The following is a 23,011-nucleotide window of genomic DNA, read 5'->3' on the forward strand; positions in this document are numbered from 1 at the left end:
GTTCTGGAGATCTAACCCGGCACTAGATGGGTGTACCTAATAAACTGTTCGGTGAGTGTATATAAAAAGAATTACTTGCGGGACGGTTTTTGCCGACCCCTAATCTACAGAATGCCTGCAATTGGAACAGAAGCCTTACTACGTTAAGGTGATCCTATACTATACTTGTAGCTTTGTTGCTTCTCTTTTGAATGTCTTATCAATCCTAAAGAGCAATCCAGTTACTGCTTTTGCCAGTACAGAGGACTGCACCAGTTGTAATGACCATCTGTTGAGTCAGAAAAACAACAGACAGAGATCAATGCATTCTAAATGAGAAGTTCATAATAACTGTTCACCAATCACAACAACACAAGATTAGTATCTTATGTGTAATGTTTCTCTATGCCCAACCCGGTAAAGAGCATCTCAACATGGTAAAGAGCAGCCCAACCCGGTAAAGAGCAGCCCAACCCGGTAAAGAGCAGCCCAACCCGGTAAAGAGCAGCCCAACCCGGTAAAGAGCAGCCCAACATGGTAAAGAACAGCCCAACCCGGTAAAGAGCAGCCCAACCCGATAAAGAGCAGCCCAACCCGGTAAAGAGCAGCCCAACCCGGTAAAGAGCAGCCCAACATGGTAAAGAGCAGCCCAACATGGTAAAGAGCAGCCCAACACGGTAAAGAGCAGCCCAACACGGTAAAGAGCAGCCCAACATGGTAAAGAGCAGCCCAACATGGTAAAGAGCAGCCCAACATGGTAAAGAGCAGCCCAACCCGGTAAAGAGCAGCCCAACCCGATAAAGAGCATCTCAACATGGTAAAGAGCAGCCCAACCCGGTAAAGAGCATCTCAACATGGTAAAGAGCAGCCCAACCCGGTAAAGAGCATCTCAACCCGGTAAAGAGCATCTCAACCCGGTAAAGAGCAGCCCAACCTGGTAAAGAGCAGCCCAACCCGGTAAAGAGCAGCCCAACATGGTAAAGAGCAGCCCAACATGGTAAAGAGCATCTCAACATGGTAAAGAGCAGCCCAACACGGTAAAGAGCAGCCCAACCTGGTAAAGAGCAGCCCAACCCGGTAAAGAGCAGCCCAACATGGTAAAGAGCAGCCCAACCCGGTAAAGAGCATCTCAACATGGTAAAGAGCAGCCCAACACGGTAAAGAGCAGCCCAACCCGGTAAAGAGCAGCCCAACATGGTAAAGAGCAGCCCAACATGGTAAAGAGCAGCCCAACCCGGTAAAGAGCAGCCCAACCCGGTAAAGAGCATCTCAACATGGTAAAGAGCAGCCCAACCCGGTAAAGAGCAGCCCAACCCGGTAAAGAGCAGCCCAACCCGGTAAAGAGCAGCCCAACATGGTAAAGAGCATCTCAACATGGTAAAGAGCAGCCCAACCCGGTAAAGAGCAGCCCAACCCGGTAAAGAGCATCTCAACATGGTAAAGAGCAGCCCAACCCGGTAAAGAGCAGCCCAACCCGATAAAGAGCATCTCAACATGGTAAAGAGCAGCCCAACCCGGTAAAGAGCAGCCCAACCCGGTAAAGAGCAGCCCAACCCGGTAAAGAGCAGCCCAACCCGATAAAGAGCAGCCCAACCCGGTAAAGAGCAGCCCAACCCGGTAAAGAGCAGCCCAACATGGTAAAGAGCAGCCCAACCCGGTAAAGAGCATCTCAACCCGGTAAAGAGCAGCCCAACCCGGTAAAGAGCAGCCCAACCCGGTAAAGAGCAGCCCAACCCGGTAAAGAGCAGCCCAACCCGGTAAAGAGCATCTCAACCCGGTAAAGAGCAGCCCAACCCGGTAAAGAGCATCTCAACCCGGTAAAGAGCATCTCAACCCGGTAAAGAGCAGCCCAACATGGTAAAGAGCAGCCCAACCCGGTAAAGAGCATCTCAACCCGGTAAAGAGCAGCTCAACCCGGTAAAGAGCAGCCCAACCCGGTAAAGAGCAGCCCAACATGGTAAAGAGCAGCCCAACATGGTAAAGAGCAGCTCAACCCGGTAAAGAGCAGCCCAACATGGTAAAGAGCAGCCCAACCCGGTAAAGAGCAGCCCAACCTGGTAAAGAGCAGCCCAACATGGTAAAGAGCAGCCCAACACGGTAAAGAGCAGCCCAACCCGGTAAAGAGCAGCCCAACCTGGTAAAGAGCAGCCCAACACGGTAAAGAGCAGCTCAACCCGGTAAAGAGCAGCCCAACCCGGTAAAGAGCAGCCCAACACGGTAAAGAGCAGCCCAACATGGTAAAGAGCATCCCAACACGGTAAAGAGCAGCCCAACCTGGTAAAGAGCAGCCCAACATGGTAAAGAGCAGCCCAACCCGGTAAAGAGCATCCCAACACGGTAAAGAGCATCTCAACACGGTAAAGAGCAGCCCAACCCGGTAAAGAGCAGCCCAACACGGTAAAGAGCAGCCCAACCCGGTAAAGAGCAGCCCAACACGGTAAAGAGCAGCCCAACCCGATAAAGAGCAGATGGCTGTGTTTCTCTACGCCCAACCAGGTAAAGGGCAGATGGCTGTGGTTGTGCATTTTCGACTGGCATGATTGCCTCCCCATCTCAAAGAGACAAAGAGTACTTGCACAAAGTACCATATGCCCCAACGTTGCAGAGCATATGTTGCTGGCCGCATGAAATGGAAAAACATCATTCGAGTAATGAGGTTTCTTGTCAAAGCGTCCATGCACTTCAACCTGGAGGCTGGCACGGACATGGACTTCAGGCGCACAGTCCAGACGGTTCCACTTTAACCTTGGAATTGTAAAGGATGATATCATTCGACTGTGCCATCTTGAATGATATACTGATATGTGATGCAGGCAGCGGGGTTGTGTTCATTATGGGACATGGTGGAAACTGGTTTAAAATGTTATACAATGGAAAACAAAATTAGCGTTTCTTATTGGTCAAGTCCAGTGTCATAGACACTAGCCAACAAATGGCAGAAAACAGACTGAAAGGGGGAGGGACTACCTAAACTTGTCCAATAAGAAAATCTTATTACATTTTCCGTAGCGGTGTGCACTAATGAATACGACCCAGATAGTCCCTCTCTGTTTCTGTCAACTTTCATTCGTTTGATGCCTACTGAACACAACCCAGATATACTGATTGTGACCTTTGACCTTTGAGCATGAAACAATTACTCTTACAGCCTGTACGTGTGGAGGCAAAGAAAGAGCAACGGGAAGGCATGCATGTTACTGTGCCCAACACATCATGATTTATTACAAAAATCACAACCCAACCTCATGGTAAATAGAAGTGAAAATTAGCACCCTCACTTTAGAAGTGGTGCATTATTTCTCATGGCTCTCGGGACATTGATGTGTATGACCTCACTCAGTACAATGAAGGTGATTTAAACCGTTTCAGTGCACCATTGACTGTACAGTTTGAGGGGGAGCTGCAACGGGAGAATATAGTAGGTGCTATTCATCACCCATTCCTTAGTCACTTGTACTGTGGAGAATAGAGCACAGGGTCAAAGTTATTCAAGGTTATGGGGTTTACGAATAATAGACAGAGTACCCTGCTGTCATTATAGACTTCGTTATAAGAACCATTGATGGAATGTTGAAGCAATCTTTACTGACAAAAGTGTAAAGTGTGCAGGTGGCGCCACAGTTAGAGCAAGCCTTATGGGAGCCTTATGGGCCTTATGGGAGCCTTATGGGCCTTATGGGAGCCTTATGGGAGCCTTATGGGAGTGCTCGCCTGCAGAATGGGCCTGTGAGTAGTACCCTTGACAATAGAAAATGTCTCTGTCATTACAGTTTCATTCCTCAGGAGAAAAGTAACTGAAAATCAATAGAATGTTAGTATTCTTCTAGGAAGACTGAATCTATTCCAAAGGATGAAAACAACCTCTGTCTGTAACCTCCACCTCCCACTCACCAAGAGCAGACTGTGCGTGAAAGGGTAACTGGATGTGTTAAGCCTAATACGTAACAGTGTAGGCCTACACACGGTGGAGAGGCAAGCAGCATTTTGTCTGTGTCCTAGATAAACCTAGTATCTCCAAAACTTTCAGGAATTGAAAAATATATATATTTTCAGATCTATTGGCAGATCTATTGGCATAATGACTCAACACCTGAGATACAAGTTTTTTTCAGGATGTCGATGAATTTCTTCAACCATGGTGTTTCAATGTACTCTCTTAGGAAGCATATTATTTACAAAAAACATTTAGATTAACCATATGCATTTTTTGTTTCTGACTATCTTAAAAGGCCCGGTTTAGTCAGAAATGTGATTTTCCAGTGTTTAATACAATGAACAAAAATATAAACACAAGTTACAGTTCATATAAGGAAATCAGTACTTGAAATAAATAAATGAGGCCCTAAATCTATAGATTTCACATGACTGGGAATACCGATATGCATCTGTTGGTCACAGATACCTTAAAAAAAAAAGTACAGGTGTGGATCAGAAAAATAGTCAGTATCTGGTGTGAGCACCATTTGCCTCATGCAGCACGACATCTCCTTCGCATAGAGTTGATCCGGCTGTTGATTGTGGCCTGTGTAATGTTGTCCCACTCCTCTTCAATGGCTGTGCGATGGCTGTGCCAATGATATTGGCGAGAACTGGAACTAGCTATCGTACACGTCGATCCAGAGTATCCCAAACATGCTCAATGGGTGACATATCTGGTGAGTATGCAGGCCACAGAAGAACTGGGACATTTTTCCATGCTGAAACATAAGATGACGGCGGATGAATGGCACGATAATGAGCCTCAAGATCTCGTCACGGTATCTCTGTGCATTCAAATTTCCATTGATAAAATGCAATTGTTTTCGTTGTCCGTAGCTTATGCCTGCCCATACCATAACCCCACCGCCACCATGTGGCACTCTGTTCACAACGTTGACATCAGCAAACCGCTCGCCCACACAACGCCATACACGCTGACTGCCATCTTCCCGGTATAGTTGAAACAGGAATTAATCCATGAAGAGCACACTTCTCCAGCTTGCCAGTGGCCATTGAAGTTTGTGCATTTGTAACAGTATAACTTTAGACCGTCCCCTCGCCCCGACCCGGGCGCGAACCAGGGACCCTCTGCACACATCAACAACAGTCACCCACGAAGCGTCGTTACCCATCGCTCCACAAAAGCCACGGCCCTTGCAGAGCAAGGGGAAACACTACTTCTAGGTTTCAGAGCAAGTGACGTAACTGATTGAAACGCTATTAGCGCGTACCCGCTAGCTAGCTAGCCATTTCACATCCGTTACACTCACCCCCCTTTCAACCTCCTCCTTTTCCGCAGCAACCAGTGATCCGGGTCAACAGCATCAATGTAACAGTATAACTTTACGGCGTGCCCTCGCCACGAACCGGGCGCGAACCAGGGACCCTCTGCACACATCAACAACAGTCACCCACGAAGCGTCGTTACCCATCGCTCCACAAAAGCCGCGGCCCTTGCAGAGCAAGGGGAAACACTACTTCTAGGTTTCAGAGCAAGACCCTGGTGAGGACGACGACCACGCAGATGAGCTTGCCTGAGACGGTTTCTGACTTTTTGTGCAGAAATTCTGTCAGCTGTCCGGGTGACTGGTCTCAGACGATCCCACTGGTGAAGAAGCTGGATGTAGAGGTCCTGGGCTGGCATGGTTACATGTGGTCTGCGGTTGTGAGGCACATACTGCCAATTCTCTAAAATGACGTTGGAAGCGTCTTATGGTAGAGAAATGAACATGGTGGACATTCCTACAGTCAGCATGCCAATTGCACACTCCCTCAAAACTTGAGACATCTGTGGCTTTGTGTTGTGTGCACATTTTAGAGTGGCCTTTTATTGTCCCCAGCACAAGGTGCACCTGTGTAATGATTTATGCTGTTTAATCAGCTTCTTGATATGCCACACCTGTCAGGTGGATGGATTATCTTGGCAAAGGAGAAATGCTCACTAACAGTGTTGTAAACAAATTTGTCCACAACATTTGAGAGAAGTAAGCTTTTTGTGCGTATGGACAATTTCTGGGATCTTTTATCTCAGCTCATGAAACATGGGCCCACTATATGTAATTTTAACTTACATGTCCGAAAGAGCCCCTACAGATCCGAACGCGACTGCTACAATAGAGAGAAATTTAACAATTTATGCTGCTACTCTTGCATTTCACGAGAGCGGAGAGTGACGCTTGTTGTTGTTGGCCAATCATAAGTTATCAAAGCCGCAGTAGGCTAGTCATAGAGCCTTAGTATGTAGCAAAAGTTAGCAGATATCTAATTAATGGAATTAAAAGTTAAGGAGAAGGATAGGCTACAACGACCACGACTATATGAATGGAGTTATTTGTAAGTGTAGGATGAGAAAGCGCAAGCAATGCAGCCTCAATTGGCCTAGCTCGCTAGCTTCACTAGCTTCTCCCGGTTTGATGCAATCAAGATCTGTACTACGCAATCATATTTGATAAATAATTGAGCTATGGCAGCTATTCATATACTTGTTGCGTTTATAGTTTTGTTCAGTGTATATACAAAACTTCTGAGATCAAATTTGTTTTTTAAGGATAGAAGTCTAGTGGTTTAACATAACTGTTTACAATGGGCTTTGAGAAGATTGAAGATAATGAGTGATTTCTTGAAAATTTCTGCTCTAGAGCTTCTATAAATACATTTTCCCGATGGTTTGTGAAAAGTGTCACACTTGAATGGACTTGGTGTGTACAATTTCAGTTGTATTTTAATGTTACAGATCTATTCGTCTCTCGTTGACAAACTTTTTCTTTACAACATTTGAATCATTTTCAGTGGTGATTGGATGTAGTGTCCTAATATTTACCCAGAAAACACTTGATTCTAAATCGATCATATTCTATAACTTTTCACTTGACATCCTCAACAAGACACACAGATACCCATTCAAGTAATATCACTGAGACAGGTCAAATAACCTCCTAGACTAAGTCTAACAAAACCTATACAGGTCAAAGGCCATAACGATTAGGTTTTACAAGTCAATGATTGAGGCATTACTGTTGCAACACTTCAGTTTTAATTGGACAGCCCATCATGCTGTGTATTTTATGGCCGGAGATTGGTGAAATTTTACAGCCTTAGATTGGTTGAACTTGTCTGCTCATTAGCTAAAATCCAATGACCCATATGTTCGCCTCAGTAAGCCGCTCGTTGGAACAGAGGGGTATTTACCCTCAGATGTGTGTCTCTTTGTGCAGGTGTTGGTCCATTTGTGTGGACTGGAAGTTAATTGTGTAAACTCTTGCTCTTCAGTGAAGAGTGAATTTGAAATTATCTTGGGAACAAGCAATTATATGGCCACATTTACTACGTGTTTATTTTTTTCAGAGGAGAGTAAAAGACAGAAAACATAGCAACAGTTTAAGCTAGAATACCTTTTATGTTTCCAAATTCCTTCCCTTTGCTAATCAGCAGAGGACCCTATACAGCATATTCCTCAGCTTCACTAATATTCATTGTGAGCTGAGAAATATGACAACACCAGCAAAAGTGATACTCGCCATTGTTATACATATTGTTATATTGTCATGTTATACGTTGTTGTACGGTGCGGCAGGTAGCCTAGCAGTTAAGAATGTGGGGCAAGTAACCGAAAGGTCTCTGGTTCGAATCCCTGAGCCGGCAATGTGGAAAATTCAGCTGTTCTGCCCTTGAGCACGGCCGTTAACCCCCAACAACAACTGCTACAGGGGCACCGATGATGTGGATGTAGATTAAGGTAGCCTCACCTTTCTGATTCAGAGAGATTGGGTTAAATGTGGCACTCACATTTTGGTTGAATGCATTCAGTTGTGGAACTGACTAGGTATCCCCTTTCCCACCTTGGAGCATAACAAGGTGACAGAACTTGAAAGGGAAAAATCACTGTATCATTGATTGAGGGTGGAATTGTCAAATAATGTGAAATCAACAACAAATGTCACCATGTCATTGGATTTATGTTAAAAGTTGTGTGGAAAAAATATGAAATGCCCTTACATTGATGACTTTTGCAAATCCAATCAGTTTTCCACATTGATTCAATGTCATCACATAGATTTTTGGGGTTGAAATTACGTGGAAACATCGTTGATTCAACCAGTTTTTGCCTAGCGGGATAACACATGATTGGTTTCCTCTCGCCTCATACTGACAAAAGTGACAGCAAGAATAACCATCTACATGGGGGAAAGTAAACCCAGAAATACCGACACATACACATCTGAAAAATGTGATTTTCCCATTTGGCCCATGTTTTTTTTTTTGCGGCAGAGATTCAGATACTTGTTTTTCTTGCAAAAGTTTACGTCACTTTAAAGGGCAGATTACGTCAGTGACTGGAGCAGCTGCACAGAAAATGTAATTAGTAAGAGATGAACGCCACCCCGAGAAGCGCTGTGTATTTCCGAGAAGCTTTTTGGAAACAAATGTATCACAGCTCAAAACCCTTTCCATTATGACCTCATGCAGCCTATTGACTATGGTTTTAAGACCTAAAGTGCACCTTATGTGGCACCTTCAATTCTCCAATAGGATGTTGAGGAGACGGAACAAGGAAGTAGTGAAATAAATGGAAATACTTAAAGGTCCAGTGCAGCCGTTCCTATCTCAATATCAAATCCTTTCTGGGTAACAATTAAGTACCTTACTGTGATTGTTTTCAATTAAAATGGTCAAAAATAGCTTCTTAGCAAATAGCAATTTTCCAAGTAAGAATTTAGCTATGACTGTCTGGGAGGGGAAAACTGAAAACTAGCTGTTATTGGAAGAGAGGTTTGGAACTAAATTTCTTATTGGTCTATTAACTAATTTAACTACAGTATTTGAACATAGCTCAGCCTAGATCAGTTTACAGGCACCATAGTGATGTAATATTCTGGCGTTTCACATCTCCCAGAGGGGATAGAGACACGTTAATGTTCAATGCATCATTTGTCTGGCCCAGATGTGCTCCACGACATAACATGTTGTGCCAAAAATAAAATCACACAATCGATTGAATGTGTTCCCAAGCGGCTTTCCTGCCAAATAACATGCAATGTGGCTAGGACAAAACTCAAAGAGTGATTTAGGGGGGAAAAGGCATTGGTTTAGGTGGTGCTTCCCATACTGCTAATTCAATTAGCGCATCGGCTCTGGATAACTGAAATCATTCCTAACTTTTTTTCAAGGGGAGGAAAGAAAATGCATGTCCTACTAAACACACCGATCCACCACTAGGTTAATTTCATAAGGGAATGTCTCTCTCTGTTTTCAATGAAGGCTTGCACACTTTTAGAACTAGATTTAAAGATCTAAAAATGAATGTCAGTAAACTATCTCAAATTACAGGAAGGAAGGAAGTGAAGGAAGGAAGGAAGGAGGGGTAGAGGTGCATCTGCACATCTATCAGTCCAGTGTTAATGCTAAATTGTAATTATTGTTGTTTTTGTCGCACTTTGCTTTATCCTGGCCAGGTCGCAGTTGTAAATGACAACTTGTTTTCAACTGGCCTACCTGGTTAAATAAAGGTGAAATAAAAAATAAAAATAAAAAAGGAAGGAAGGAAGGAAAGAAAGAAAGAAAGAGACAGATACAAGGCTATCGAGTAATGTCTGGGGTATAGGGATCTGTGTCTATTTAGAAAAATGGGATGAACTAAAGAGGAATGTGCTCTGTGGGGATTTGGGGCTATACCTGCCTGCCACAGTGGAAACCGATGGAATTATGTTGAAATAAGGCCTTCACTGAGTGGCTTAACATACCGATTAAAAATGCCCCCAGCAGTCCCTTGTCCATCACGCTTCAATACTGCCAAAATCTGATGAGTCATTTCTCACCCTAGCTGTGTGATGAGGCTTCAAGCCTTCCGAATACTGGAGGAAGGGATTTGGATAGGAAAAATGCTAACTAGTCCCTATTAGGTAAATATTCATGAATCAGATGTGTAACACAATGAAGTATTTGTTCTTACCAATCCAGAAGATTGTCAACTGTGGCTGAATTTTGGTTCAAACAGGAAAAGCAGATGTTGGACGTGGAGACAGCAGCATTTCCAGGAAATGCACCACAATTTTGGCGGAAACAGGTCAGACCACACAATAAATTACTTCAAACAGGCAAATACAAAAGTATACACATTTTACTGTAATATAGGCACCTCTACCCTGTTACCCTGTTGACTTCGTTTTTAGGACATTTTTCAGTTTCATTCTGTGTAGGCTGTAAACTACGGCACCAAAATGCCCCAAAAATTATATTACATTTACGTGATTTAGAAGACACTTGTCCAGAGCAGCTAGGGTTTAGTGCCTTGCTCAAGATCACATCGACAGGTTTTTCACCTAGTCATCTCGGGGGAAACGAACCAGCAACCTTCTGCATACTGGACCAACGCCTTTAACCACTAGGCTACAGTTACACGGCAAACATACAGTAATGGCACTTTAACACATCAGCACCGAACCATCCGGATTTCACAAGAGCACTCTTGACATAGTATTGTCAATATGTTAAGAATTTGTGGTGCTTAAGATCCCGGACTGCATCTTTAAATACAGTAAAAGATGTTAATAGAATGTGAATGAAATCCACAAAGTATAATGTGGTTAATGATACACAGAGAGAGAGAGAGAGAGAAACAAAAGAAGAACAGGAATCAAAGAGCAATGCATGTCAGACAAAAGACATTGATTAGGTATTGTATATACGACATAAGAGAGGTTATGGGTGTAAATGTGAGTCAGAGAGCACGCGTGCCTGGGTGTGAATTGGTATTGCTCCATGCCCTTCCAGTGAACTTTAGGATACTTTTTTTTACCCTTCGTTGATTTATTGTATGTTGATTTATTGTATGTCTCCTCTCCATCGAGGAAGCTGACTACAGATCTTTGGCCAACAAGAGAACTAATTAAATGCAATTACGGAGGGGTTGGAGCAGGCTAGGCTAGGTGGTCTGTCCTAGCACATTATAGGAACTTAAGGTATTAGCTAACATGCTCCGCTGCCTTCAATCCCGACAGGCAAATAGCTAAGGTTAATGTCAAAACAGTCCACCAATGCACAAAACTGAGGACAGTTCTGTGCGACGAGGTCATTTGCACCAATGGTCATTCATTAGCAATAAAGCCCCATGTGCATGTGGAGTATTTTTAATCAACCCTCCATAGGGACTGACTGGCCTAGCTAATTATCATTGAATGACGTGTTTCGTAAGTCAAATAGTGGCTTTTACTTCTATACATTTGCTGAGTACAATTAACATGTTTTTTGATAGAAAGTCACAATTAGCTCTGTTTGATATAGCTTCAATTAAACCAAACAAGTCAAATGTCTGTCTACGAAACTGCAAAATACACATAGGCCTACTTTATCCTGACAACTGAATGATATATCTGACTGTGAGGGGGGAGACAGCCTGTATCTCTATTATTGTGCTCATGCTAAGTGCTATCAGGCCTAATTGAGGCCTGGGTCAGACTAGTGCTCTGACTTACAGTATGTTGCTCTTCGTTCTGTTTATTATTTTGTAAATATTGTAAGTATTTGGTGCTAGTTTATTTGCACTTTGCAAAATAAAAGACCTCACCTTGGGCAGAAAAACAATACTATTTGTGTGTGCCTCCTTACTGCAACAGTATATTCACTGTGGCAGCCTACCTCACAGACCAACACAAGCAAATGGTTTATATGCTAGGCCCACTGCGTTATAATACAATGGTGTTTTGAATTGATCCCATTCTAATGAAAGGGCTATGATAGCCTAGGCTTCTTCTCGGCCTGTCCTCTCCATGCCCTTTAAAGAAAATGCCATATCACAGTATAAAAATTAAAGTTTCCCAGCAGTCAGGAAACATAATTTGCACATAGGAGATAGGGAAATTATCCCAGGATATAAGTCAGTCCAGTTTCACACTGGGCCTGGTCTTTCAATTAACAGCTATTTCCTTTCTCCAGATTAGAAAACCATATGGTGTACAAAATCGATATAACTCATTATCGTGGGAAGATATGAACCTGTATGAATCCGCTCTGAACATCACATAACGTTAATGGTATTTGTAATTTGTTCATTCATATTTTTCTCCTTGAATATGGTCAATTTCATGTTTATTCTTCTTACGTTTATGCATGGATACAGTGCAATGACACTTTCCCTAGGCTACTTGAGGTGAAACATGTATTTTCAGCAGGCTATTATTATTATGATCACTTAAATAGCCATAGATTGTAAGAAAAGTACCCAAGTTATCCGAACAGTCAGAGATTGTGCCAAATGAGGTTTGATATTGACCTGTGACATTGAACTACTAACACATAAAATTATCAAAAACTGAACTTGATGCCCTCTCTGCACCAAATAGTTATATTTGCATAAAAGATAGGAGGCAGATAGGAGTTCATGTACGGCACTGGATGCATTGTAATACTGCAGCACTGTGAGGCACATAGCATCCTAATAATGCAATCCAGATACGCACCAATAGATTTGCATAGTTCAATTAGACATGTTGCGGAACACAATCTGATCATAAATAATGAGTGTAAATGCGTGGGCTGCCATTTTGGGAACAAATAGGCACAAGGTTCAGGCACGACATTTGAAGGCATCATTGCATAAACATCATTTATTTGCATTCTTAAACGTTAAAAGAGCTATAATGCCGCCTCTTAGTACGTTTCAAGCTGCAAAATAACCATCATTGTGTGTGCTAAAAGGGAGCAGAGTCAAGCCTCCCACTAGTGACTGCTAAACAAATGGGGTCAAAGCATGAATAAATGGCTGCACACAAGTACTCTTACAGTGCCGGCACAGAAGGGTGCATGTTCCTAATAGAGCACCAGCACTCAATCACAGAGATTATGTTGCAGATTTCAGTTGATTTCCCTGATAAGTGTGTTGCATTTTGTCATGGCACTTGTAACGGATTTCCTCTTCCTCTTCATCCGAAGAGGAGGAGCATGGATTGAACCAAGACGCAGCGTTGTGATAAGACATGATATTTAATAAACAAAACAGAAAACACGACGAACACTTGAATAATTACAAAACAATAAACGACGTAGACAGACCTGGACGACGAACTTACATGAAACACGAAGAACGCACGAACAGGAAAAATGACTACATAAAACGAACAAACAAACAAAACCGAAACAGTCCCGTGTGGCATAACATACACAGACACTGACACAGGAGACAACCACCCACGACAAACAAAGTGAAAACACCTACCTTAATATGATTCTCAATCAGAGGAGATGAAAACCACCTGCCTCTAATTGAGAACCATATCAGGTACCCATAAACCAACATAGAAACACAAAACATAGACTGCCCACCCAAACTCACGTCCTGACCAACTAACACATACAAAAACTAACAGAAAACAGGTCAGGAACGTGACATAACCCCCCCCTTAAGGTGCGAACTCCGGGCGCACCAGCACAAAGTCTAGGGGAGGGTCTGGGTGGGCATCTGACCACGGTGGTGGCTCAGGCTCTGGGCGAGGTCCCCACCCCACCATAGTCAATCCCAGCTTACGTCTCCCCCTTAGAATGACCACCCTCCTATTACACCCACTTAATTTAAATGGTAACATCAAGATAAGGGGCAGCACCAGGATAAGGTAGCACAGGACAGAGAGATAGCTCAAGACAGAGAGGTAGGTCAGGATAGAGAGGTAGCTCAGGATAGAGGGGCAACTCCGGACTGAAGGGCAGCTCCGGACAGAGAGACAGCTCTGGACTGAGGGGCAGTTCTGGATTAATGACAGCTCCGGGCTGAGGGGCTGCTCATGGCTGGCTGACGGCTCTGGACGCTCATGGCTGGCTGACGGCTCTAGACGCTCATGGCTGGCTGACGGCTCTAGACGCTCATGGCTGGCTGACGGCTCTGGACGCTCATGGCTGGCTGACGGCTCTGGACGCTCATGGCTGGCTGACGGCTCTGGACGCTCATGGCTGGCTGACGGCTCTGGACGCTCATGGCTGGCTGACAGCTCTGGACGCTCATGGCTGGCTGGCGGCTCTGGCAGATCCTGTCTGGTTGGCGGCTCTGGCAGATCCTGTCTGGTTGGCGGCTCTGGCAGATCCTGTCTGGTTGGCGGCTCTGGCAGATCCTGTCTGGTTGGCGGCTCTGGCAGATCCTGTCTGGTTGGCGGCTCTGGCAGATCCTGTCTGGTTGGCGGCTCTGGCAGATCCTGACTGACGAATGGCTCTAGCGGCTCCTGACTGACTAACGGCTCTGACGGCTCGGGACAGACGGGCGGCTCTAATGGCTCGGGACAGACGGATGGCTCAGACGGCACTGGGCAGACGGATGGCTCAGATAGCGCTGGGGAGACGGATGGCTCAGATGGCGCTGGGGAGACGGATGGCTCAGATGGCGCTGGGGAGACGGATAGCTCAGATGGCGCTGGGGAGACGGATGGCTCAGATGGCGCTGGGGAGACGGATGGCTCAGATGGCGCTGGGGAGACGGATGGCTCAGATGGCGCTGGGGAGACGGATGGCTCAGATGGCGCTGGGGAGACGGATGGCTCTGGCCGGATGAGGCGCACTGTAGGCCTGGTGCGTGGTGCCGGAACTGGAGGCACCGGGCTAAGGACACGCACCTTCAGGCTAGTGCGGGGAGCAGGGACAGGGCACACTGACCTCTCGAAGCGCACTATAGGCCTGGTGCGTGGTACCGGCACTGGTGGTACCGGGCTAAGGGCACGCACCTCAGGGCGAGTGCGGGGAGAAGGAACAGTGCGTACAGGGCTCTGGAGACGCACAGGTGGCTTAGTGCGTGGTGCCGGAACTGGAGGCACTGGGCTGGAGACACGCACCATAGGGAGAGTGCGTGGAGGAGGAACAGGGCTCTGGAAACGCACTGGAAGCCTGGTGCGTGGTGTAGGCACTGGTGGTACTAGGCTGGGGCGGGAAGGTGGCGCCGGAAATACCGGACCGTGCAGGCGTACTGGCTCCCTTGAGCATTGAGCCTGCCCAACCTTACCTGGTTGAATACTCCCCGTCGCCCGACCAGTGCGGGGAGGTGGAATAACCCGCACCGGGCTATGTAGGCGAACCGGGGACACCATGCGTAAGGCTGGTGCCATGTAAGCCGGCCCGAGGAGACGCACTGGTGGCCAGATATGTAGAGCCGGCTTCATGGCACTTGGCTCAATGCTCAATCTAGCCCTACCAGTGCGGGGAGGTGGAATAACCCGCACCGGGCTATGCACACGTACAGGAGACACCGTGCGCTCTACTGCGTAACACGGTGTCTGCCCGTACTCCCGCTCTCCACGGTTAGCCTGAGAAGTGGGCGCAGGTCTCCTACCTGCCCTTGGCCCACTACCTCTTAGCCCCCCCCCCAAGAAATTTTTGGGGTTTCTTCACGGGCTTCCGTGCTAGCCGCGTACCTTCATAACTCCGGTCTTGAGCTTGATTCTCCGGCTTCCAGCCACGTCTCCTTGCTGCCTCCTCATATCGCCGCCTCTCTGCTTTCGCTGCCTCCAGCTCAGCTTTGGGACGGCGATATTCTCCCGGCTGTGCCCATGGACCTTTTCCGTCCAATATTTCCTCCCAACTCCAATAATCCTGTGTAGCAGGCCACTGCTCGAATTCACGCTGCTTGGTTCTGGTTCGGTGGGTGGTTCTGTAACGGCGTTCCTCTTCCTCTTCATCCGAAGAGGAGGAGCATGGATTGAACCAAGACGCAGCGTTGTGATAAGACATGATATTTAATAAACAAAACAGAAAACACGACGAACACTTGAATAATTACAAAACAATAAACGACGTAGACAGACCTGGACGACGAACTTACATGAAACACGAAGAACGCACGAACAGGAAAAATGACTACATAAAACGAACGAACAAACAAAACCGAAACAGTCCCGTGTGGTGTAACATACACAGACACTGACACAGGAGACAACCACCCACGACAAACAAAGTGAAAACACCTACCTTAATATGATTCTCAATCAGAGGAGATGAAAACCACCTGCCTCTAATTAAGAACCATATCAGGTACCCATAAACCAACATAGAAACACAAAACATAGACTGCCCACCCAAACTCACGTCCTGACCAACTAACACATACAAAAACTAACAGAAAACAGGTCAGGAACGTGACAGCACTGCTGTGATCATGCTACACACGGTCTGCCACCAGCCGTTTCTATGGTTCATGGTCTGTAGACTGGCCAGCGTTTAGCATATGATTAAACAAAAACATACAGAGAAGAAAAATCTTAATGGTTTGATTAAACCTGCACTGTGTAACTACGTTTGTACAGCTGTTTTTGAAGACCCCTCTGGCAAGAATTTAGTATTTTTTCTAGTTTTAAACACGATATCCCAGAAACCCCATCTTTCATTGGTAGTCACCGCTGGGATGATGTAGCATCAACATCTGTTCTGAGACTTTGTGGCTCTGTTATCTAACTGAAAGTCAGTGTAGACCATTTTTACTTTGTGGCTGTGGTAACTAGTGACAACCCAACAGAGTCTGGAAATGTGAGACTGTCGATGCGATAACAGTTACGTACAAGATTGAAGATAACCCGATTCAATTTGAGCAACAATGTCGTCAGAAACAGTGCTAAAAAAGTTATAAATGTTATATTTACATTGTCAGCCAGAAAGATAGAAAGATAGCTGACGTTAATAATGCCCCTTCTTTGAACACTGTGTTAACTAACCTCGAAATGAGCTTCAATGCCATACAACTCTCCTTCCGTGGCCTCCAACTGCTCTTAAATGCTAGTAAAACTAAATGCATGCTCTTCAACAGATCGCTGCCCGCACCTGCCCGCCCGTCCAGCATCACTACTCTGGACGGTTCTGACTTAGAATATGTGGACAACTACAAATACCTAGATGTCTGGTTAGACTGTAAACTCTCCTTCCAGACTCACATTAATATCTCCAATCCAAAATTAAATCTAGAATTGGCTTCCTATTTCGCAACAAAGCCTCCTTCACTCACGCCGCCAAACTTACGCTAGTAAAACGGACTATCTTACCGATCCTCGACTTCGGTGATGTCATTTTGGAAATTAGCCTCCAACACTCTACTCAGCAAATTGGATGCAGTCTATCACAGTGCCATCCGTTTTGTCATCAAAGCCCCATATACTACCCACCACTGCGACCTGTATGCTCTCGTTGGCTGGCCCTCGCTTTATACTCGTCGCCAAACCCACTGGCTCCAGGTCATCCACAAGTCTCTGCTAGGTAAAGCCCCGCCTTATCTCAGCTCACTGGTCACCATAGCAGCACCCACCTGTAGCACGCGCTCCAGCAGGTATATCTCACTGGTCACCCCCAAAGCCAATTCTTCCTTTGGCCGTCTCTCCTTCCAGTTCTCTGTTGCCAGTGACTGGAACAAACTGCAAAAATCTCTGAAGCTGGAGACACTTACCTCCCTCACTAGCTTTAAGCACCAGCTGTCAGAGCAGCTCACAGATCACTGCACCTGTACATAGCTCATCTGTAAATAGCCCATCCAATCTACCTCATCCCCATACTGTATTTATTTATTTATCTTGCTCCTTTGCACCCCAGTATCTCTACTATTCATCTTCTGCACATTCTACCATTCCAGTGTTTAATTGCTATATTGTAATTACTTCGCCACCACGGCCTATTTATTGCCTTACCTCTCTTATCCTACCTCATTTGCACATGCTGTATATAGATTTTCTTCAACTGTATGATTGACTGTTTGTTTGTTTATTTCATGTGTAACTCTGTGTTGTTGTATGTGTCAAACTGCTTTGCTTTATCTTGGCCAGGTCGTAGTTGCAAATGAGAACTTGTTCTCAACTAGCCTACCTGGTTAAATAAAGGTGAAATAAAATAAAGGTAGCTGTTTTATTTATTTTATTTAACCTTTATTTAACTAGGCAAGTCAGTTAATAACTATCCTGGCAAGTTAGTTAAGAACAAATTCTTATTTACAATGACGACCTACCCCGGCCAAACCCTAACAACGCTGGGCCAATTGTGCGCCGCCCTATGGGACTCCCAATCACGGCCGGTTGTGATACAATCGAACCAGGTTCTATAGTGACGCCTCTAGCACTGAGATGCAGTGCCTTAGACCGCTGCACCACTCAGCAGCCTGTTGCATCACATTGGATGACCACTAGCAACTTATTAGAGCTTTTGAATATTTAAAAAATACAAACAGTTGCAGCTTTAAGTGTGTGATGTATAGCCATTTCAAGTGGTGTAGCCTACACACAAACCACCAGAGTAAGGTACAGGTATCAATATATCTGGGCCAAAAGTATGTATATTTCTTCCCTATGATAAGCTACATGCCCATACCATAATCATAAGTAGAGTACATTTAACCAATGTAATCCGTATCACATTAAGAATGTGTAGCAATTTGCATTTGAATTAGAAGAAGTAAGAATACTATAGGCCTATTCTGGACAATCTATGGATGTGTTACATTCTTGGTACATAGGAACTGCATGATTATGACGGAAAGGACTATTTAAATGGTTTTAAAATTCCTGTAACGGGCCTCCCGGGTGGCGCAGTGGTCTAGGGCACTGCATCGCAGTGCTAACTGCGCCACCAGAGTCTCTGGGTTCGCACCCAGGCTCTGTCGCAGCCGGCCGCGACCGGGAGGTCCGTGGGGCGACGCACAATTGGGCTAGCGTTGTCCGGGTTAGGGTGGGTTTGGCCGGTAGGGATATCCTTGTCTCATCGTGCTCCAGCGACTCCTGTGGCGGGCCGGGCGCAGTGCGCGCTAACCAAGGGGGCCAGGTGCACGGTGTTTCCTCCGACACATTGGTGCGGCTGGCTTCCGGGTTGGAGGCGCGCTGTGTTAAAGAAGCAGTGCGGCTTGGTTGGGTTGTGCTTCGGAGGACGCATGGCTTTCGACCTTCGTCTCTCCCGAGCCCGTACGGGAGTTGTAGCGATGAGACAAGATAGTAATTACTAGCGATTGGATACCACGAAAATTGGGGAGAAAAGGGGATAAAATTTAAAAAAATAAAATAAAAAATCCTGTAACTTTCAATAAATTACTTGGTTTACCCGAAATCTTGTTCGGAGGATTGTGGATTTAATGCTTAGTCACTCCTGACTCCGGGAATAATCCAACCAGGATTTCGGGAAAACCGGGGAATTTATTGAACATTCCAGGAATTGTGCAACCCTATACATAGCCCTGGGAGTAATATAGCACACTATTTTGTGTATCTGAGGTAAAAGAAGTATCGCCCCCTACTAATGCACCCATGTAAAACACCTACCTTTTACATACCTGAAGTTTCCAAGGTTTTCTACAGGTTTGATCTTCTGGTTAACATTCTCCTACTGTATTGATAATCATTACTCTCATTTTGGTTACATTTTTGTTGCCTGATACTGTAATTTCAGAGACATTATACCTTGTTAAAACACATTTCACCATGCCCGTTGAAACTATGGGGACAATTTTTGGGATACAATTATACAATACACTGAAATTATGCAAATCCGGGGATTTGGCCATAAATGCACCCTCAAAATGTTGTGCATGACACCACTGTTTTTCACTGTGAAGTGTTTCACTGACATTAGACCTACAAATACTTGTTGTTTGATGATGATAATTACATATTTTGTCACAGTGCCTTTCATTGAGTACGTTCACATGAACACTAATAATTTGATATTAATAAACTGATTATGGCAGTAGGCCGAGTATAGCATTAGTCATGTAAACACCTTACTCTTCTTATCTTAATCCGTGTAAACTCATAATCGAAGTAAGCATACGTTTATTAAAACACCTGGTTTTCTGAGCAATCTTTTGAATTATTAGGACATGTAAACGCCTTAATCAGAGTTAGAGCGATACATTTAATCTGCGCACGAGCAGCGCGAGTTTCCTTCTTTTGCGAGAGTAAAATTAGTTCGGAGAAACTAAAAGTATGCATTTAAGAAATAGTTTTCACATACAAACCATAAATGTCTGCACTCCGCATCAAATAGGCATCACAAAAATAACATGGTTGCTGTGGTACGTTTATTCTGATTGGCAATTTTCTGCATCAGGTGGCCTGATTTGAGATGTGTCGATGCAAACAGCATTATTAGGGCAATCATTCTTCTTGCAAAGCATGTAAACGTTTAAATCAAACCATTACTATTCACATCGTATTATTGTGTGCATGTAATCACACTCATTGTATTCATTCCTTAGGATAAATTAGACACTAATTATAAAACACATTGTAGATACCATATATGCTATAGAATATGTTGTTAATTCAGTTTATAATAGTAATTTAATATGGTTTTAGAGACAAGGAATTCCACTGTGGGCGTTGTATTGCAAACAAATAATTACACGTGTAGGCCTATAGGTAGCTTTTCTTGCGTGTGTGAGATGAACGTAAATGTGTGTTGAGAAGTGGGTGTCGCTGTGCATGCTGGTCCTGGAGCAACAGAACAACCGGGTTTTCACTGGTTACCACAGCCACAAAGTGATAATTGGTTATATTATATAAAAAATAAAAAAAGGTCTTAATTTGAGGTTAGGCATAAAGTTAGCAGTGGGTTTAAAGTTAGGGTTGAGGTTAGGTTAAGATTTGAAAATCAGATTTTAAGAAGAAATTGTAGAAATGGGCGGGATTTATGACTTTGTGACTGTGGTAACTAGTGACGACCGAACAACAGTGTAGAGGGGGAAGACGTTTCGAATGCTGCTTACTTTGGTAAGAAGCGAACAGTTCTTCTGCGGGAGCTGAGAGTGCTGTGACTGTCGGCGTAGCAAGGTTCAAAGTTGCTTCTGATCCGCAGCTTTGGATTTTTGCCAACTCGGATTGAGGTTGCTCTGTGAAAGCGGGCGAGATACAATGTATCCAAGCCTGCTCTCTCATTGCTCCGTGGTCCTCTGACGAGCTAAAACCCCACTGTCTATGGAGGGACAAACGAAGAGCGCAACGCTCAGGTACCAAGTACCCCCATTTCGGTTATCTGGGAGATGGTAACAAATGAACGGCACTGGAGGGAACATGGTTGAGAGGACCAGCAAATTTTTGTTGATCGTCGTCGGATCCGTCTTCTTCATGATGATTTTATATCAGTACGTGGCTCCTGGGGTGATGAACTTCGGGTCTCCACAGGGGTACCTCGCCGAGGACAATATGGATATTTTCCCTACTCCGGATCCCCATTATGTAAAAAAGTACTACTTCCCTGTCAGAGACTTGGAACGCACCGTTGATTTCGAGATCAAGGGTGAAGACGTGATAGTGTTTCTTCACATACAGAAAACTGGCGGAACCACTTTTGGCAGGCATCTGGTGCAAAATGTTAGACTAGAAGTCCCGTGTGATTGCAGACCAGGGCAGAAAAAGTGTACATGCTACCGTCCCAACAGAAAGGAGACCTGGCTGTTTTCGAGGTTCTCCACTGGCTGGAGTTGCGGGTTACATGCAGATTGGACCGAGCTCACAAACTGCGTTCCTGGAGTGCTCAACAAGAAGGAAAACAAATCGAAAAAACTGAGGTATGTTGTTTTGACATTCCGTTTGCCATCTCATCAGTGGTGCCGTAGGCTATATTAGACTAAAGAGCCACACAACCACAGCCTATGCTGTTGACCCTATGCCCCACTCAACCCAGCGGGCGGTGGAAACACAGGCAATCTGCTCCCAACTGTGAAGTGAAAGTGGAAAATTACTGCGTTATCAACAGCTCTTGTAAACACCGATGGGATTCCTGTTCTGTTTTAAGTGGTTGCAATAACACACCAGGGTACATGTTCACATCGGTGTCCTCAGGAGTAGAAAGTACACTTTTGCCACCTTTTTATCATGACATTATAGGCTACCTAAATGTGTCTATTTCCATGACTACATTATTTAGCACACTGAACAATATAATGATTCTCTATGATTTTATCACATTGCTGTAGCCTACCTCATGAATTCACTTGACTTCAAACCTGTGTTGTTCATGGTGCTGCAAAAAAGCACACACATACCATTAATTCACACATTCTGGGTTTGGACCAGATAGGGCCCACCCCATGCTTCATAAATGCCAGTTTTCACCTCAGTGTTGTTGAGATGTGTGGTACAGGCCTGGCTGCAGTGCAAACTTTGCAGTTTTTTTGGGGGGGAGGCTTTGTTACACTCTAGCAACTTCCAATGCTATTTTGACAACAGAGACCCTCTGCAGAGTTCTTCCCATTCATTTGGGTGGTGCGAGAGTTTCCCTCTTTGAGTCCGGGTCTCCTGGCACATGGTACCACAGTAAACCAGGAGCTTCACACTTGACATTTCAATAATCAGCATGCTCCCTAGCTGTGGACTACACTATTATGGGTGTAGTTTCACCTATCACTATGCTTCCAGGGCCATCTTTGTTTTATTCATTCCCTATGTAGTTTTAATGGCCAGAGAGTCCCAGTGCTGGTTTCTTTTAGTCCGGTGAAAACCAAGTTCCACATTGGGGCTTAACAACCACTAATAACCTAGTTAAATTTGCCTAGTTAAATAAAGGTAAAATATATATTTTTTTTAATAAATTAAACCCACCTGTCCTATGTTACTATCAAATCATCATACAAAGTTTGGTAACAGAATGACGGCACAAACGGTCATTCTGTTACCAAACTTTACATCTGCGCTGCTGTTCAACTAAATGTGTTTTTGTTCCATTTAAAGTTGTATGCACAGCGATTTTTGAACTTTTACTATTGAAAAGCGATATCCCAAGTATAAATACAGTGAGGTACACACACTAAAGGGTAAAACAAATTCCTTTTTAACAAAATAGTGTTGTTGTTTTTTTAGACACAATTGCAAACTTCTAGAAGTAGTGCATTCAAGGAGTTTGTCTAATGGTAATACGTGATGTCATCGGCCTTCCCCCTTCCTTGAGGAACAATAGAGAACAAAAGAGGAAAGCCCCCCCCCACTTGTGCCATGTCATGACTTATCTGGACCACCTATTGAGATGTGCCTTGTGTTAAGTAAATGAGGTGAAAAGCAGACTGGAGTGCCACTTTATCTTTGCAATCATTGGTTTTTATTTGGCATACCTACATTTTAAAGTGAAA

At 44.6% G+C, this 23,011-nt stretch overlaps 1 protein-coding gene across 1 annotated transcript in view; it reads left to right on the forward strand.

Moving 5' to 3' along the window:
* Window positions 1-20,634: 20,634 nt before the first annotated feature.
* The window catches only part of LOC120051014 (heparan-sulfate 6-O-sulfotransferase 1-B-like), a 97,218-nt gene continuing 94,841 nt past the window's right edge, over window positions 20,635-23,011 (forward strand). Inside the window, exon 1 of the mRNA XM_038997588.1 lies at window positions 20,635-21,454. Coding sequence (XP_038853516.1) covers window positions 20,937-21,454 — 518 coding nt within the window. The 5' untranslated portion in view covers window positions 20,635-20,936. The remainder of the gene's footprint in view (window positions 21,455-23,011) is intronic.

This window comes from Salvelinus namaycush, chromosome 7 (assembly GCF_016432855.1).
Source record: "Salvelinus namaycush isolate Seneca chromosome 7, SaNama_1.0, whole genome shotgun sequence".
Lineage (NCBI taxonomy): Eukaryota > Metazoa > Chordata > Actinopteri > Salmoniformes > Salmonidae > Salvelinus > Salvelinus namaycush.